The sequence below is a fragment of the Monopterus albus genome, unplaced genomic scaffold (genome assembly GCF_001952655.1).
Source record: "Monopterus albus unplaced genomic scaffold, M_albus_1.0 scaffold63.1, whole genome shotgun sequence".
Classification (NCBI taxonomy): Eukaryota; Metazoa; Chordata; class Actinopteri; order Synbranchiformes; family Synbranchidae; genus Monopterus; species Monopterus albus.
This window is the reverse complement of record NW_018127943.1, coordinates 116,607-136,406: the sequence shown is the minus strand read 5'-3', so window position 1 is coordinate 136,406 and position 19,800 is coordinate 116,607. Positions and strand designations below refer to the sequence as shown.

At 40.5% G+C, this 19,800-nt stretch overlaps 1 protein-coding gene across 4 annotated transcripts in view; it reads left to right on the top strand.

Moving 5' to 3' along the window:
- Positions 1–19,800, top strand: part of lpgat1 (lysophosphatidylglycerol acyltransferase 1) — a 37,738-nt gene that overhangs the window by 6,800 nt on the left and 11,138 nt on the right. For 3 of the 4 annotated variants that reach the window (XM_020604018.1, XM_020604016.1, XM_020604017.1), the window contains exons 3-6: positions 7,152–7,270; positions 8,743–8,838; positions 11,204–11,465; positions 16,542–16,668. In XM_020604018.1, the coding sequence (XP_020459674.1) occupies positions 7,152–7,270; positions 8,743–8,838; positions 11,204–11,465; positions 16,542–16,668 (604 nt within the window). Of the gene's footprint in view, positions 1–7,151; positions 7,271–8,742; positions 8,839–11,203; positions 11,466–16,541; positions 16,669–17,450; positions 17,755–19,800 lie in introns of those variants that run through there. The other variant, XM_020604019.1, reaches the window with a different exon arrangement.

Genomic DNA, 19,800 nt, shown 5'->3' with positions numbered 1-19,800 from the left:
TGCACTGTACGCGGGAGTTGGTCAATGGGGGCTTGCCCGCCTCCAGAGGGTCCAGAATGCCGCCGCTCGGCTATTAGTTGGGGGGCGTAAGAAGGACCACATAACGCCCGTACTGGCATCTCTCCACTGGCTTCCAGTGCATTTTAGGGGTCGTTTTAAGATTCTTTTATTTGTTTATAAATCCTTAAATGGACTGGCACCATCTTATCTGGTGGAATTGTTACGTCCATATAACCCGTCGCAGTGCCTCAGATCAGCTTTTTCTGCAGGCACCGAGGGCCAGGCGGAAAACTAGGGGGGATAGAGCCTTTGCTGTGGTGGGTCCAAACCTATGGAATGCGTTGCCGCTTTATATTAGGCAGGCCCCCTCACTGTCTACTTTTAAGTCTTATCTGAATACATACTTGTATTCATTGACATTTGACCAGGAATGAGACTCTGTCTGTAGTGTTAGTGTTTATATTATTGTTTATAGCTTTTTATGTGTTGTTTTTATATTTGCATGATATGTTAAGTGCTTTGGTCAGCTGTGCTGTGGTAAAGCGCTATATAAATAAAGTTGAGTTGAGTTGAACAAAGGTTTTGCCACCAAGTACTAAAGCACGTTTTGCAAAGGGATCAAATACTTATTTCATTCATGAAAATGCAAATTGCTTTATAACTTTTTTTTGTAATGCATTTTTCTGGATTTTTTTTTTTGTTATTGTTGTGTCTCTCACTGTTCACATAAACCTACCATTGACATTGTAGACTGGTCATTTCTTTGTTAGTGGGCAAACTTTCAAAATCAGCTGGGGTTCAAATCATTTTTTCCCTGACTGTATATTGTCATTTGACCCGAGTCCCTTTTCCCTCTTGTCAGCTAGAGCTGTGCAACTATATGAGGTGTGATCACACTGTCACCCACACAGCAGTGGCCACAAACAGGTGCACTTAAAGCCAGCAGGATTAAGTTTTCATTGCGTGCTCCAGGAATGAGAGGTCACACATTGCACTCATTTCTCAGTTACGACTTGTGTTTTCCAGCCTTTGATCATATTATGAATGCAATGCTCACATGCAACAGAGTGTAATTACATCCAGTACATATGAATATAACATTATCCTGACTGTGTCCACACAGGCATGTCTTGCCTAGGTTTTATTTCCTCTCAATACCAACTTCCAGTAATTGATTGACAGAAAATTAATCTGTAGCAATTTATTTTATTTTATTTTATTTATACAAACAAATTCCTAAACTATACTAGTTCTGTCTTCTCAAATGAGAACACTTGATGGTTTTGTTAGTCTTTTATGATTGTAAACTGTATATTTTTGGGTTCTGGACTTGTTGGGTTTTGGGTCAGAAAAAAAACAAGAAATGTGAAACCAACTGATTATTTTTATGAATGGCTAATCTGTTATTCATTTAACTAATTACTGCAACTATGTAAATCTAACTATCATCAGGTTTCACAAAACCCATGTGAAAAGCTTGTTGTTTTGTGTATAAACATGACTTGGATTTCAGTGTTTTTGTAAATGTTTAGGTTCAAGAATGATCAGATTTCAGATGTGCTAAGCAGAAGGGTTGTACAAAATTCAGCTTGGATCATCTGACTTTGACACTAAAAGAAACAGCTCTTCATTTGTTAAGGCCTCTGTGCAGCCACGGTACACCCACACAAGTGTTATCACTCACTTGGCTGAATAAAGTTATGCTATGGACTGTATGGGTTTCTACAGGTCATCTTTGACGTTTCTCTGACTGTCCTACATTAGCCTTGCTGCACCTGTTCACCTAGTCATCTGTTTGAAGTGAACATTTCTGGTATTTTGAAGAAAGTCAGGATGGAGACTGATGGAGGCTGAGTTTGATTGCTGCATTCAGCCTGGATCACTTTTAGCCTGTTGGCTCTTCGCAGAGAATGTACATAAGCCAAATGCAACCTGTTCTACATGTCTGATAAGTATTTTAAAAATGCTTGATATCCTTATGTTGTTGTTGCTTAACCTTGATGGTTTTGTTTACTTTCCTCATTTACGTGCCAGTGTAGAATTGGCTGAAGACTCAGGGTTGTTCATAAAACACAAATATATATTTTTTTAATGTATGGAGCATGACATTTACAGTTGGAAAAATAAGTTTGCCAGTGCTTGCTGGTGCACGAGTGACATGTAATGTAACCATGGCAGTCACTGGCATTTTTGTAGTGCAGTTTTTTTTTTTTTTGCTTATTGGCCAACATATGCAACAATTACTGTATATCTACTATGAGCTAATACTGACATGACGATTACTTCTGTGTCTTTGGCTACTTTTTCCAGATGGTTGTATCATACTTGAAGATCAGGGTTATTGTAAAAGTAGCAAGAGCTTCATTGTTTGGCTGCCAAAGAGGGTAAATGTGGCAGAAACTTGAAAGTATACAAGCAATTTCATCATTGTGTTGCTGGCAGTCATTAATGTAACTGAATTGTCACTATTCTGTTAGTTGACCCAGTAACCAGAAGGCTTAGATCATCAATGAAATTTTCCCCTTTTTTACTCTGGTTTATCAAGATATGTTTTTGCTCTTTGGCCACACTCGGGTGTGGACAACCACATTTGTGAGGGAGATGGCATGATACCTTGCCAAATTTTCTTTCTTCACAGAGAAGGTGGTGTAGCAATGGGCAGCAAGGTCTGCACCAAACTGCTTGGCTGACCACCAATATCGGATTATCATCCTGCTGTGTAAACGGTGTCATCTTCTCTCAGAGACAATTTCCCTAATGTTTTTTGTCTGACAGATGACCCATCTCTGAAATATCATTTACCCTCTTTCCTGCAACAACAGGGACTACAGCAAGCTCGAAGCCATACTCCACACACACTCCTGTCCGGTTGTCACAGATGTGTATTTTTTTCTAGAAGTATGCTCTGGATTCCTGTGCTCATGTGAATTGATCTTACTCTCCAGAGAACAGGAGGTGAAACAAAAGCCTAAATTGAACATGCCAGGAATTTGTCACCCCCATCTTTTTATTTTAATTTTATTTTATTCTATTTTATCACTTGTTTTAAGAGCTCTCCTTGTGAGCATGCGTTATGATGGTGGAAGATCTAAAAACACCCTGTGGCTCCGGGCTGCAGTATAGAAATGTCTAAGTGCATCAAAGAATGTAGAATGGACAATAGTTACCAAATTTTTGCTTATCTCTCATAGCCAGGGTGTACACAAACAACATTAGCAAGTGTCTTTTTAAATGGCTGTCTAAGTCCTTACTGTAATACAATACCATAAACAGTAATGAGCAAGTGGGAGCTTCCTGCATTAAACGTTAGCAGTTACTGTTTATGCTTGCAGCCATGGAGTGTGCTCTGTAGTAGTTCACTGAATAAATAAGTTGCATTACAATGCTGAATAGCTAGTAGCACATACAGGGGGTTAAATTTCAAGGTGAAATGAGACCAGGTTGTAAGCTTTGTTATGAAACACTTTTGTGTCAGTGAAATGACTTTCACTGAGTCATTATTCAGTAGAGTCTACACTTGCATATATAGTAATTGCCTTAATATAAAAGGACTATTGTATTTCGATATTTGCCCATGTGGTGTATAGTTGACATGATGAAGTGACTATAGCAGATTATTTCAGGGCACTTTTTATTTGCTTGAGTAAATTGAACTTGTAAATGTGGGCCTTGGATAACTTGGTAATTAACACTTTTAATTCCTGTTGATCACTTGATTAGAGAGGGAGAAAAAATCTGTGGTCTTCCTTGAAGGTGTAGATTAGAGGTCACATTTCTTCAGCATCACAGTTGTTGTGCTGCAGTGAGAGATCCTGTGTCACTTTAGTTTGCCCCAGACTGCTCCAGTCCATGTTCAGCCTACCATCTTTAGCCTTGCTCTTTGCTGTGACTAGTCGACTCAGACCTTAAGTGGACTTTACTCTGACAGCTCCCTAGTACAAATGCCACGCAATGGCCGAGCTAACTGGAGTGAGCCCATGTGAGAATACAGCAGTGTATAGTCCGGAGTATTCCCATGGAGCTAGTTGGGTGTGTTGATGACATTCTGTCCTGTGACCGCCGTGAAACCCGAAGAATAAAAACATCTGATGGTGAAGAAAAATGGTCATTTACAATGAAGATGGCAACAAAAATATGTAACTAGTCACACAAAGAGATTCAGAGTCAGCACCAGAAAGGTTAGACATATTTAAGGAAGAGCAAGAGACCAAAATACATGACCAAATTACTGTCTGGCAACGTGATCACGCTATGTCCCACCTCCTGTACCCTCTAACCAGGCACTCCCTCGCAAAAACCAAATGGAGTATTTCAAGTAGGTGAGGATGTTTCTGACATAGGCTATCTTCTGTTGTGTGAAAGGGAAACTCTGGACAAAGTCTTGACCCGATTCTGCGGACATAGTCGAGAGATCATGTGTAATAAACAAAAAAAAAAAATTTGCTTAACTGTATTAGGGAGTCTCAAGTCTTAGCTACTTAATATTTTGTCAGCTTGTGATCAGAATTGTTCTTGGTTTTCCTATTCTAGAAGGATGTAGACCGACATCTCAGTCAGGCAGTTCCCATACTGCACCAACAAGTCCACTGATGATTTGTGTTATGTTGCATATTTACACAAAGCCTGATGATTAAGTCTTTAAACTGAGGATGCTGTGTTCTTTGCTAAAAATAAATCATTGCTACCCTAAAAAGGACATGGGTGCACAAGTGCAGCTTCAGATATAAAGAAGAAATGATAATGCTAATTTTTTTTTTTTTTTTTTTAAGACGTTTGAGTACATGTAGTCCTTGTCTGGAAAATACAGTTGTGTTATTCAGGAAATTTGATAATGAAATGACAGCTAATTTAAGTAGCTAGTGTCATAAAATGTATTTTATAAATAACTTTGCTGTTGGAAGTATGAATGCATTGCATTCCTATAATAATATAGGATTAATGTTGAGTCAAGTTGTTAGACAGCTAGTAGTACCATTACATACTTTATATTATGGTAGTTTTCATACACCTTGTGGCTGCACCACAAACCACATATGAAAGTTCTATGTATCATTGAAAGTTCATGTGATGAGAGAAGGATTTGAAAATTTTTGTACTCTGTCTTAGAATTACAGAACTGTTACTGTTGTTTTTCTTATACAGTTCCCTCTCCTCTATTTAGAGTAGCTAGTAGTGAAAGTGGTTGTGATGCCATTTCCTGAAACTCGCTTCTCCTTTCTCAGTTCAAACTACATGTCCATTTCCTTTCAGCACTAATAAACATGTTTAGCATAGCATAAATAATGCAGTACAGCAAAAATGGCTCAAATCTAGCTTTAAATGTTTTCTTGACATGACGTAATGATCCAAACCCTTGCATTAACAAACGTTTGTGCAGGCCTTGTATTATGGGGAGGTCTAGTACAGGTTTGCTCTTTGATCCAGGCAGAGAGGAGATAACGGTAGGTGCCAGGCACGTGTATTCAGTACAGATGGGATGATATGACTTTTTCTCAATACGATTCGACGCACAATATGGTGTGTATGAGCTGATTCAGTTACGATAATTAAAAATTCAATGACAGCAATGTATGACTAGCTGCAGGATACTTTATTCCTTTTCCCCCCTTTTCCAGCACTGGTTTGATTAATGTAAAGAACCAGATATATTACGCTGTTAGGCTATCTTAGTTACAAAAACTATGAAGTCGACGGTGCATGGAGACCGCGATGTATATTGCTAGATAAAATAATATTTATTGTAGCCGTCCCTGGTAGGCTAGTGGTTAAGGCGCAGCGCTCTTGTTGCTGCGGCCCGGGTTCGAATCAGGGTTGCATCAGGAAGCGCATCCGGCGTAAAACACTTGCCAAATGTCAACATGTGAGTCGTCAGTGTGACGATTCGCTGTGGCGACCCCTAAATGGGAAAAGCCGAAAGTGACTTTCTTTCAAAATGATATTTATTGTGACTTCTTTGTATCACAGTATATTGACTTTTGATACATTGTCCCATCCCTAGTAGTCAGGGTGTTGGGATACTTGTCTTCTCCTCCTGGAATTTCCCCACTGTGGGATCACTAAAGTTCTACCCTAAGTGCACAACAAGAAACAGGTTATCGTTTTTGTGCCTCCTCGCCAGCAGGTTGTCCATCCATCCATACACCTGTACATACAGCCTGTTCTTGTGAACCATGAAACAGTAATTCCAGTTAAAAGATGTAGCATTTACCCTTGAGTGAGTCAAACAGGATTTCAGCATGTATACCAAGGGTGGCATATATTTAACTGCGTTGACATAGTGGTTGTATAGTCAACCACACCAATCTTGTTCTCTGTGTAACTGGCCGACTTTCCCAATTAGCATAATAATTTTACAGCCTTGTCTAACAAGTTTCAATAAACTTTGGAAATAAAGACTTGACATGGGTCCAAATTCATGTGCAGATTATTGATTCAAAAACTTGTGAAGTGCAGGGCTTTGGTAGTCGAGTGGTTAAGGGACGTAGCACATACCCACAATGTCCACAGTTCAGTTTTGGCATCTTGCATGTCATAACCCCCAGAGCTGGGTGATATGGCCAGCAACATTATCACAATGTATTTTTAGATCACTCAATATTAAACCTGTGAAGATTTTTGTGGGTGTGTAATTTAGGGTTGCTTCACTAACTTGAATGAAGGAATTGGCTGATCTACATGCAGATTAAGAAAAGGGTTTTATGGTGCGTCTTTGGAAACCTTATGCTGCCTAGTGCTGAATAGCAGTTGAGGCAGAAATAAATCACTTTGCACTTATTAGTTGCATTTATTGGTTAATCCAATAACCCAACTAATCAACCCCCCAGCCCACTACTAATACAATCAACCAGTGTTTTACTGTAAACATCGTTTGATCCCAGGTCAGTAGACATCACCCATCTGTAGTACGTACTCTATGTAATCTGCATATTTAAAGGTACCTTGAGAAAGATTCCTGACATTGGTTTTTACATAGTTTCATTGATTGATAGCTGCTGGTGGTAAAACAACAGGAAAGGTAGAAATACACCAAGAAACGTGGTTATACAGTATTTAGTAAGAAACACTGATTGTTAACTAACCTTTTTTAGAAAAGAGCATTATCTACATAGTCTGTTGAACCAAAATGTGCATTTGTGTGTATTTTCTTGCAGTAACGGAGTGGGGTGATGACGTACGGCCCATCTCTGAAGAGGAAGCCATGGTCATTGTCAACCACCAGTCCACAGGAGATGTGTGCACGCTCATGATGTGCCTGCAGGATAAGGGCACGGTAAGAAGAGAGAAATGCGTTCCCTCTTTGTGTCCCTTTTAGGAAATCCAGGAATATAGGTGTTAATGGCGTGACATCAGAGTAAATTTAGCCATGCGGAGCCTTGAGCCTGCAGGGTGCTTTGCACTGTCTGTATTTTGCTGGGATGGGCTGCTGTATGGACATCTTTGTGTGTTTGTCATGCCAAATTCCTGTAGAGTTGCACACAGACCCCTCCCAGCCCAAGTTTTGAGCATGTTTTGTTAAAGGTTGGTTAATGTCACCATTGTCGGTTTGTTTTGCCAGATGATGATTGCATGATGAAATGTATGAGAACAAGTTTCTGTATAAATCATTTTAAACATTTGTCGAGCTGTTTGCGTATTTATAATTTACTTTTTTATATTCAGTGGGCAGTGATATTATGCATAAATATATGGACTCTGATAGTTTCTAGAGGAGGAGGAAGTTCTTTTTGTACAACAGGAGAGAGCCATAATGATGGGATGGTCCGTCTTCATGTTAAAACAGTTGAGTTAGTAGAGAGAGACCGCAGTGCTGCTGTTTCCTGCATTCAAATGATAAAATGTGTTCACATTTTTCAGGCAGTTGACAACAGATGTGTAAAGATTTGAGCGGTGGCTGCTTTGCATTCTTTCATACTGCTCATTGTGAACAGACAGGCAAGCGAAACATGTCTGAATAGCACACACTCCTTCACTGTGGTGTGGGATACTTGTCACAAGTTTTCATAAAACAGGCATATCATGACCATAAATACAGACCAAAGATAACTTTTGTGTTCTGTACTTGGGTACGCTGACATACAGAATTACACACTACACAGAGAACTGGAGCTGTGAAAGCTAAGAAAGTTAGAGGTGTGTGTGTGTGTGTGTGTGTGAGAGAGAGAGAGAGAGAGAGAGAAAGCATATGTCACAGGTATGAAAAAGGCTTGTCTAACAGACATATAAAGAGAATACATGTTACATGTATCTTATTAGTAAACGGCATGGAACTGCAGGCTTCTCCTCGGGCAAGAAAGCCAGTGTACTGCAAAGCGTATGGCTTTAGACTGCTGGTCCATTTGTAGCTGTGGTATGTAGGATCACATAGGGCCAATACAGTTTAATAACTAGGTGTGCATTTGTATCATGCAGAAGTAGCTTTTTTTTAAAGGCCAGTGGGGGCACCTCTGGTGTTGTGTTTTAGTTGTTGATTTTTTGGCTGAGGCTGGCATCGTGCTGGAGCTCCACTGCACAAACATGACAGTGTTCACTTCAACAACTGTATCCTTGGCCCAGCTTATCCTCTTAGCATTGAAAGGACAGTAAGCCAAAGCTGCATCGGTGCAGATCATGAGAGTGGATGGGGGTATCGGTGTAGGACACTGGCACCAAAGTCTCCTGCTAATGCTCACGGGAAAATGCTGTATTGAGAAAAATGATAGGTTGTTTAGAAATGGTCATTGTTCATTCTCCTCCCTTTTTCAGGTGGTACGAAAAATGATGTGGTTGATGGATCATGTGTTCAAATACACCAACTTTGGCCTCGTGTCTCTGATCCATGGGGACTTTTTCATCAGACAGGTAACAGACCCAGTTGACACCAGTGGTTCTCTTAGGTTTGTTTTTGTTAAACCAGGGGTGGCCAATTCCAGTCCTCGAGGGCCGCTGTCCTGCTTGTTTTCCAACTATCCCTGCCTGACTTTCTGCTGATTACTTGGCTCAGGTGTGTTCAGTCAGTCTGAAGCTGGAAGATACCATCTTAGATGAAAGTGGAGTGAGGAAAGATAAAGTGAATTGGTATCTTCCAATTGTTGGAAAACAAGCAGGACAGCGGCAGCGCCCCTCGAGGACTGGAATTGGCCACCGCTGTGTTAAACAAACAACACAAACCAAGAGCTCAGATAAAAGTTTTTTTTTTTTTTTTTATAAATCTGTTGATCTCATAATGTAGATGTGACCATTAAATTCACTTCAAAATAGCCAGAGCCAGCTATCCTAATTGTGTCAATCCAGTTCTTATTCTATTCTGTTTTATTCTACTTTATTCTGTTTTAGTTCCTAAATGTTATGACACCCAATACTAGGTGAGAGAGAAACGGCATTTCGATTTTTTTTTTCTCTTGTATGTCCTGCACATATGGTGAATTGACAATAAAATCCTTGAACCTTGAACTTTTCCTAGTGTTTATATCACCTGTGGGACTAACCAGGACATTTTGTTTTGACAGTAAATAAATAAAAAAGCCTTTTTAAAAAGCCATTCCTCTTTTTTTTTTCCTTTTTTTTTTGTTTTGTAGCTGCAGAAATATGGTGGCAAGGAATTACAATTTTTAGGTCATGCAATTGATTTGCCATGGAATTTCATATCAGGCACTGTGCCGGGGATGAAGTACCCTGAGCCTGCTAACAGCCTGACAGACTACAGCAGAGGGCCTGAGCAGGCTCGGTCATTTCTGCCACCCTCCTTTCACTGATTCCTTCTGGCATTCTTGCTTGTGCACTCTTGACATCTTGCACCAGAATACTTGACACATCCACACAGCACAGCAAGCATCTGCCCCCAACCTCCCAAGCATCTGCTGTCCACTCAGGCTGGCAGACATGTCCCCAGCCTCATTATGCAAAGTACAACACAGCAGGCTTTGATGGCGGTTGGAAAACTACTGCTAACTACGGCTTTAAATAAAGCTTTTCTGCTAGTGAAAGTATCCTCATCCTTTCTAAACTTCAGCACTCAAATTGAAGGCATACATCAACAATTAAACCATGGCATATTACAGGTCATATTCTGAATACACTCAAATAATGCACAACACATCACTGTTGGCATGGTTTTTAATTCTTTATAACAGCAAGCTAGAGAGGAGACGTTAAATTGTCTGACCAACACTGATAAACACGTATTATTACGGGAAGAAATTAACAACTTTGACGGAGCAACAAAACGGGGCACTCTTAATGCTGCAGCTGGTAAAGGGGGAGTTAGTTTTAATTAGCTCATATGTTTAGAATTTGAAGTACTTTACATACCTCTGTCATATGATTATGTTGTAATTTTTGTATTAATATGGTTCTTTAAAATAACTAAAGTTATAAAATAAATGTAGTGGAGTAAAAAGTATATTTGCTTCTAAAATGTAGTGAAGTATGAAGCAGCACAAAATGAAAATACTCCAAAGTACAAATGCCTCAGAGTTGTACTTAAGTAAAATGCTTGAGTAATGTCCTGGGTTACTTTCCACCACTGCTTAAAAGCAACACTGGAGTAAATTTCCATCAAATCGTGTGGCTAATAGCCACAGCAAAACCACAGCAGCAGTGGCACGGTCATTTATAGGTTTGTGATATCTTGATCCTAATGCCTGCATCTGTCAATCAGAGACTTTGTAGAGGCACATAAGATGTATTCTTCATTGATTTTTGTTTTGTCAAACCAATGCTGCTGTTTGTACACAGTTCTGCTACATACAGCTGCATAAATAAAACACGTATGCTCACACAAGCACGGCTGTGCTAATGCTTTTAAAATGGCTTTTGACCAGGCCTAATTAATAATCAATCCTCCTTCTCATCCCATCACTGCTAATGCTTCTGATATTATCAAGGCCATCGTGTTTTGCATCCATTTCAGCTGTGCCATGAATGTTGCTCTGAGTGCTCACCAGTGCTACTCTGGCTAGCTTGTGATTTATGTTAGCTTGTTTACTTTTGTTTGCATGCTGACAAAAAGTGTTTGAGTTAATAAATATAGCAGTTGTTCCGTTTGTCTGGTTATTGTACCTGTTTTGAATACAGTCGGCTTGTTTTAAGAATTTCCTGTTAGATTTTCTAGAATAACAGTAGCTTGAAACAAAAGTGGAAACTCACCACTTGTAGACTAAATTATTAGTTAAACCATGATGTTGCTTTGTACATCTTCTTAATGTAATTTTGGTTGTTTCTACAGGGTAAAGCTCACCGAGACAAGCAGCTGGTCTACCTGAAAGAGCACCTAGACAAATACTACAACAGCCGTGACAGGAAGTGGATAGTGCTGTTCCCTGAGGGCGGCTTCCTGCGCAAGCGGCGGGAAACCAGCCAGTTGTTTGCCAAGAAACACTCTCTCCCCCACCTATCCCATGTCACATTGCCTCGTCTTGGGGCCACCCACGTTATCCTGAAAACTCTATCTGCCCAGCTGGAGAACGGCAACGTGGTCAACAAGACAGGTAACTCTCACAGACACAAACGTACAGGAAAAAAAAACTTCATCCATCTCTTTTGAAATGTTGCATGTTTTTGCAGTGTTTTTAAAAGGAATATTTGTAGATCGTATTTGGATGTATAAAGTTTGGTTTTTAGGACTGAACAGTAAGATCTAAAATGAATTTGTGTGTTTTTCATATTTGCCTGTAACAGCACAATGTACATAAATAAATCCAATATTTGGGAGCCTCAAAATATACAGTATGTTTGCCATCATCTTAAAGGCTATTTTAAAAATGTACATAATTTAGAGAAACTGTTTTACAGTAATCACTCTAAAGTTGTAGTAAAGTCAAAGAATGATAAACATGGCCTCAGGCCATGCCTCTGTTTCAGTCATTCATACTCCCCTGAGCCACTTGATACTTTTAAAACAAGACAAACCTGAAAGCCTGCAAACTTCAGAAAGTTGCTGTGAGCAGAAAACTTTTTCATCGATGTTTCACAGAGGATGATTTTTCAGATTGACAGACATTAAGTTAAATAATTAAAATAGCTTTTGAGTGTATTTTATTAGGCCTTGTGTGGTGACAGTGGGTTTACAAAAGACACAGTAGGAGTTTAATTTAAAGGTGATCTTTGTTCTTACTGAGGTGTGTGGGTATCAAATCCAATGCTATTTCCGGGCAAATCACACCTTTCCTTATTTCAGTGTCTGTGAACTCTTCAGCTCGACTTCAGTTCTTGATCAGTTGTGTTTTTATGTTGACTAGGCCATGGATGGAGCATGCTTCAAACACAAAGCATGATATCTCCCGGCTCTCTGGAGGCCTGTTTTTAAATGAAAGGCAACCGGTGATGATTGCCAGGAGAGGAAAGGGGTAACATGCACAGAGCTGCCAGAAATTGCATCAAGGTCTCTGAAACCCCAGTAGTGACTTGCAGGAGAGTCATTTTTCTGTCTAGAGACCAGCCCTAAATACAGCCAGTGAGCAGGAACACAACACTGTAGTTAACAAGCTTTGAGAGGGTTAAATTTATTTTCTCACTTTATTTGTAGCAGTTTCAAGATATAACAATAAAAGCATGGACACCAAACATGGTTGCATGTCTTACTCTGTCATCTTTATGCCCATATTGTCTTTAGTGTTCTTTTTGTTTTTCGGTACAGTTGGAACAGTTTTTTCTCATTTTCTGAGAAAGGCCTTCCCCTCATTCCTCAAGAAAAACATCAGTTTTTCACCGATGTATCCATTGTCTAAGTCTTAGAGGTTTTTACAGATACTTATTCACATATTTCTTAGTCTTTAATCATTCCAAGATATCTCTCTCTCTCTCTCTCCTGGGCAATCAACAATTAAAATGTCTCCCAAAACGGGTCAATCGCATGACGGGAAGATACAGGAATGGTAAGCATTTATGTGCCCACATAAACAGCATCAAGTGTGAATTTTCTTTAGCTGAATTTGTGAAAGAAAAGTTGCCATACTTTTCATGCTAACTGAATCATGGCCTTGTTTCAAGAGTAAGGCTTGGTACACAAATACCTGGCTTTACACAGCAGAATTATCCAGATAACTCTGTAAACTTGCTTCTTGTAAACATCCTCAGTGGAAAACACAGCAGCCATAAACATACCGGTGCAATGAGTCCCCCATGCCTGTGCATGCTCCACACACAGTTTACCCAATGCACACTCCTGGCTTTGTTTCAGAAGCAAGTTTGAAGGTGTGCTGTGTTAATAGTAATGCAGAGACTTTGCCTAGTATCAGTGAGAATGCAGTTCAGAGACTTGAGCCTTCCTCGGGTTTGCAGACACAGCTCTGTGTCCTCTAGCCTCAGCACTAACAGCTGTTTTTCCCTCTGCAGGACAGACTGTCAAACCAGAGGAGGCGCAGCTCTTAATCAGCTGTTGTAAAATTTAGATAGTGAAGCACAGCACAGTTCTTGTGCTAAAATATGTGCTGTATGTGCAGTTTATTTATTTTTAGCATTTGGTAGTGTAACAAGTCTTCAACCCACTCATCAGTGTTGATGTGCACCAAAGGTTTGCGGGCAGTAAGGAATTTTTAAACCTTTTAGGGTTTTAGACATCTTTGTTATGCCTGGTTACACACAATATTTTCCCTGGTTTGTATACTGTGGTTCCAGTTAATATCCCAGTTTATTCTTTATCTTACTTTATTTTGTTCTGTTCTAGTAGTACAGGGAGAGGAGAAGCTGGTTGTTACAGCAGGGCTTGTCCTTCAGCTTGAATCTAGCTAATAGCATTAAAACCTCAAGCAAGGAAAAAAAAAAAAAAAAACACATACCCAGCACTGGGCTATGCCCCTGACTGTCCTGTTCTGTGTGTGCGTGCGCGCATGCCTGGCTGATCAAAGAGACAGCTCTGTCTACTTGTGACCCTCCCTGATGCTCGGCAGAGGTGCCCTGAGCTTGCTGACTCACTCAAAGACAAATGGGTCATTTGGAGAAAATAGGATTTGATGTAAATGTGTGTGCCACTGTGTATCAGCCATGCCGTGTCACCCAGGTTAAATGCACTGCTCAGCTCAGATGCAAAGCACATGGTTCACTGGTTGCCAGTGTAGTTCAAAGCCTGCAGAAAGACTCCGTGTCAGCCAAGCCTTATGAAGTTTACAGTGGGTGTTATAAAATGGGGTTATCCATTGGCAGGTAAACAAGATTCAGTCATTTAGACTGGGAGTGGTGAACGTTGTTTGATAGCACTAACCAATTAGAAGCAGGATTTATCCACTGTTGATTCAGTAGGAGGGACAGGCGTAGGTTTGGTGTTGTATTGGGCCTGCATAGTGGCGTGATGGAGAGCCAGATATCTGCCAGCGCATTTCCTTCCTCTTTTTGTTTACAGAAGGACAGGGCTTCTCGGGTGTCATTTTAAATTACCACAGCTGCTGTTATTACAGTACTATCTGTCACAGCGTGTAGGGCGCCAGCGATACCTTGGCTCTGGGTCCCTGTTCTTTGGCAGGCCACTCACCTGAGACCATGGCTACCTTTCAGCACACTTGGGCAGAGATCTGGATCCAATTACCCACACAGGAATGGCTGTAGTGTCAGCCATTCCTGTCAATACCAAGGATGCCTATCAAGTCACTGGAACGTTGGCATAAATGAGGCACCAGCTTGTACCTCAGCTGCTTTTTTTCTGCCTCATTAATCTGGTCAACCAAGTACACTAAGAAAACAGAGGCGTGCATTCTTATTGGCCTGGTGTCTTTCATGCTCTTCTGCCCATACCGTACCTTTATTTGTGCAGCTGTTGGCCTTTGAGGCCTTTACTAGAAGCTGTGAAACTGAAAACACAATTGGAACAAACTTGATGATAGTAATCTATCAAGAAAAAAAATTGGAAAGCTAGAAATTAATGGGAATGGGACAGATGTGAGGTCACTGACCTTGATAGGAATGTGCGAAGGGGTGAAGGTCAATGATCTTGACTTCACTGAGGTTGAAACAAGTTGGTGACTGTTCCCTGTTAGAGGATTTTATGTCTATTTCACATTATATGTCATTTTGTATTGTGATATTTATATGGCTGTAGTAGACTATGAATTTTCTGTCAGGAAACTGTGAATGGGTAAAATAACCAGACACACTTTAAATACCTGACAAGTCAAAGTACTTCAACACACTGATGCAAAAATCCATTATTGTTGTGAAGGACTACTGTTCATTGATAGGCAGCATTCCCAACAATGGGTTATTACACTCGAAGATATGAAAGGCATACTGTCCCTATCACAGTATAAACAACTTTTATTGCAGCAGTGCCAAACTCCATATTCAAAGTGTCGTACCTGAACTGTACCAACTAGCACCAACATAATGTACCTGCTTGATTTACTTTGGTCAGGTCTCTCTCACTCTTCCACTGCATCACCCTCTTTTTTTTCTGAATGTTATGTTTATGAAAATGTTGAAATCATGAGTTGTTCTAACCTTTCCTTCCTGACAGAGTACAGTGTAATGTGACTGATCACTTGTGATGTTTAGCTGGACTTTATTACATTGGCATGATGTGTTAAAGAAGCCAGTATGCTCAGAGAGGGCACTGCCTGCTATTGTACAAACTGTGACACAGGCGGCCAAATACACTGTGCTCCTGTGCTGACTGAGGCTGCTCATGTTTATTCTTTTACATCTGACAAGCTTGTACTGAGTTTTCAGCTTAAAAGAACATGTCAGCATTAAGTTAATGTTCTTATTTTCTGTAAAAATGCCAGATGTTAAGGTTGTTACCAGTTGCATCTCTGCACGATGCGCCCCGGAAAGAGACAACTCTATAACATGTTTAGACTAGCTTAGCTCTAATGCTGAATGCATGGGGGAATGTCACTTCCTTCAAAATATGCCTTCCAACAATGCTGTGGTGATAGGATCACCCTTTTATATTCCTCCACATTCACCACTCCCACAAGTGATGCACATTGTGGAAAGTCGCTACGTCCTTACAGGCAGAGTCACAGCATACTTCACACACACACACACACACACACACACACACACACACACGGAATGTTTGAGTCAGCTTCATTACTGCAGATGTCAGGCGGGAGGTTTAATGGAGAGAAGATAAATCAGTTTGACCATCCCCCCTTTTTTCATTTATTTATGTATAGTCATGTGCAGGGGTGTACTGAGCTGACCCTGTAAAGCCCCCACACATGCAAGCGACTCCCACATTTTATAATGTCTTGAGTTCTTTGTCTCCCATGTGTTATTCTTCACCTTCCTGTCACACTACCCTATTCAGCCTTTTCCCTTCTGGCTGCATTACTATAATATAAAAACCTCCAGCCACCGCTGCTATTGACACTGTTCTTCAAATAAATTCCCAGTGTGGTGGCAAACATCTGGACTACTGATATGTTACTGAAGCAGCTGTGGGGCTGCTGTGCTGTAGACTGATCTTGACCACCTTTGGTTAGAAGTTAAATAAGAAGACTCTGACTATGGTGATTGTTTAAGATGGAACATACCTACATTTGGTATGTTTTAACTGCTTATCCCAGCCTTTCCAATTTGTCATCTTGTCCTCCAAACTCACTTTCGGCATTCTGTTTTTTACATCACAGGTAACAAGCATAAAGGCCTGAAGTGGGTAATAGATGTAACCATAGCGTATCCTCACGCAAGACCCATGGACATCCAGACCTGGATCTTTGGCTACAAGGCCCCTACAGTCACACATGTACACTACAGGTAAGGATGAAATGTATGTCATTGCGCTCACCTTTCACTATTTGTTCTGACTTGCTTTTCAAATCTGTAATTTGTCATTCACATTTGAGGGTACACTGGAGCTATTGTTGCTATGCAAATGTATTACGCAGCCAACATGCAAAGAAACTGAATCACATGAAAGCATTGCCACATTACATCATGAACTAAGTACAACATAAATATTTTCAGATTAGCATTACAAAACAGAAATATAAATTGTCTTCATTAGAGGAATCGTCTTACCGGGGAGTGACATCACAGGTTCCTAACAGAATTGCAAGTCACTTAGGTTTTCTACACAGATTACTACAAAGACTTTGAGACCTTGTATTATTCATGCGATTCACTTAGGCAGCATTCACATATATAGAGGGGGAATTCATCCTTGGTTTCTAAGGCTGTTTTCACACTAGGTTCCTTTCAGCCCTCAAAAGGAACTAGTGATAATCATTTGTTTCTGGTTTACTTTGGTTTATTTGTATGAATTTAAACTGGCTTTTATAGATGTGGTTGCTGTTTTATTGTGGAAGCACAAGTGCTCAAATGCTTTATATTTTTGTGGGGAAAAAAAAAACATTCAAAGAAATTCTAGTTATACTGCAAGATAACATTACTGAGTTTTAAAAGAAATGTTTACATGTAGTAGAATGACAACAGAACTTCACAAGGAAAAGGGAAAATGCTGGATGGAATAGAAACTGCCATCCTGCTGTTAAGCAAAACAGATCACTCCATGTTGTCCTGCTCTTGCTACCCTCCAGGCTCCCCACTGATGCAAATCCATTCCCCTCAAGGATATGATGAAGGTGGGCCAGGATTAGATTTTGTGTAGGTTCAATTCAAGATGCAGAGATTGTGCAGGGTGGGACAAGGCAAAGTAAAAGGTGATTTATAACCTCTTCCTTGTTGGTCCGTCTCACAAGGCTTCTCTGCTAACACGGACTAAAGCTAAGAACTCATTAAGCCAGTAATTAGACGAGGAGAGGATGCACTAGTCCCACCCCACCTCAGGGACTCCCTAATCAGACATCAACACAATCAACTTCCTTTGCGTGGTCAGCAGCTCTGCAGCCTGGGAACAGCCATGGAGGCACAGGTGTTCTTATTACAAGTATGCACACTCAGTTCTTACTGTGTAGATGGTGCTGATCATAGAGAAGTTAGGCCCATGCTGGTGCAGGTGCAGAGTCAACAAGAGGATTAATCTTCCCTGCTGATCAAGGGAACACCCTGGAGGAGTGAGCAGTATGATGCACTTCAGCGATGCAGATGGGAGTGAACCGCCCTACGGCAAAGTTTCTGCTGCGTCAGTGCAGGGCATTTTCTAAAGTGAGTGTAGTATGTGTTTGCTTGCATTCTTGCAAATAATGAAATTGTAGAATATGACCATATTTTATTGTAAAGAGAATCTGCAGCTGCAATAGGCTGCAGTTTAATAGCAGGGATTTATGGGCTCAGGCACGCTAGAGCATCATGAGCAAAGCAACAGTCACTCAGAAATCGGTGATCCTCTGTTTCACCAGTCCAACTGTTATCCGCAGTGACAACGTTAATGATCCTTGGCCATTGGCTGTAATATATTCAGAGTAAATGTCAGGCTTCAAATAGTTTCTGCAGATTTTGTTACTTCTTTTATATGAAGGATTCTTTTTCAATATCACAAAAGGACAAAAACAGGTTGGTTCAAACGGGGAAGATCAGGAATTTTGTTCTGAGGGAAGATGGTGAATTTTACAAATGGGTCACGTCATAGGCTATACTGCCAAGTTGTTTTTTGAGTTAATTGCATTAGATGGTTGTTTTACTTTTTTGTCTGTTATTTGCTTATGTGCAAATCAGAGTAAATATCCCTGGTGAAGAACAAATTTTGGCTCTGGTAAAAAAGACACAAATTGGAGGAAACTACATAGGTAGGTGTGTCTTGGTCCCACATCTGACGTCTCCGCCTGTTGGTGAATTGACCTTGATAACAGATTGTGCAAAACAGGCAGCTGAGTATTAAGTAATATTCTAGGTGAATCCACTTTGAGTGCTTCTGCCTCCCTCTTCTCTCTCCCTGCATGCAGTCCACACCCCTCAGCTTCACCCTGCTCTTTCCCCATATAATCTCAACCTCCCAGATTGCAGTATCATAAACCCTCTGTGAGTGGCAGATGGGAGAGCTAGGTGGGTGTGCAGAGTCCAAATGAGGGCAGTAGTGGGTGGTAAATACATTAAAATCCCTTTCTTTTCAATGCAGCTTCTCTTTTTGTGCTACTGTCTGCGTTTCTGTAAGCTGCTGTTTGAAAATGTCTGAAAGGTGCTGTGATTTATGGAGTCACAGTGTGCCTGGTCATCACACGGATGCTTTCGATATGCACGCGGGGCTTTCTCTCAGAGATGAGGTGCACACATGCAGAATTGTTGAGCTTGCAGTCGTTTTCTTAAGACCTCTTTTTTTTTTTTGTTCCTCTGAGCTCTTTGTAAAAGTTGCAGAACTCTCTTCCTAGTGGATGTGAGGCCCCTTTAACACTTCACCCAGGTTTAGTATCACTCTGGAGTTTTACTTATGAATGGAGTGAACACCTTGAGAGATGGTGCATGAATAGAGAGACTTCTGTCATGATTGAAACCCACTGTAGGAGTCAACCCCCCCCATTTGACAAAGTTTTCAGGTCTTTTGCTTCAGTAAAAGTAGCAGTTCCTATTGGAAAAATCAACTCAAAGATGCTCTGCTTATTTGTTTTCAGCTTCTTCTTCTTGTTTTTATGTAAGAACAGTAATTTAGTAAATGTGTCTAAATAATTGTAGATTTTTTTTCACATGTGTACAGTTAGTCTTTGGGTAGACTGTCCTTGTTTTTCTATTAAACTAACCTCTGTGTGACTGTCAAATCAGTTCAGGCCACGGAGTCCTTATCAACTTGTGCCAGTGGTTTTATAGCCCACTATTTCTAACCTTTGCACTGATTACAGGTTATCTCCATGCTAGGCTGTTACTGACCTCCACATGGCTCCAACCTAAACATTGTCAGATACCTGTGGTGGTTGAAGTGCTTTCTTGCCACATAGACACACAAATGTGTTGATAAGGGTGGGCATAACCATGGTAGTGTTTGCTGGTCACTTGAAT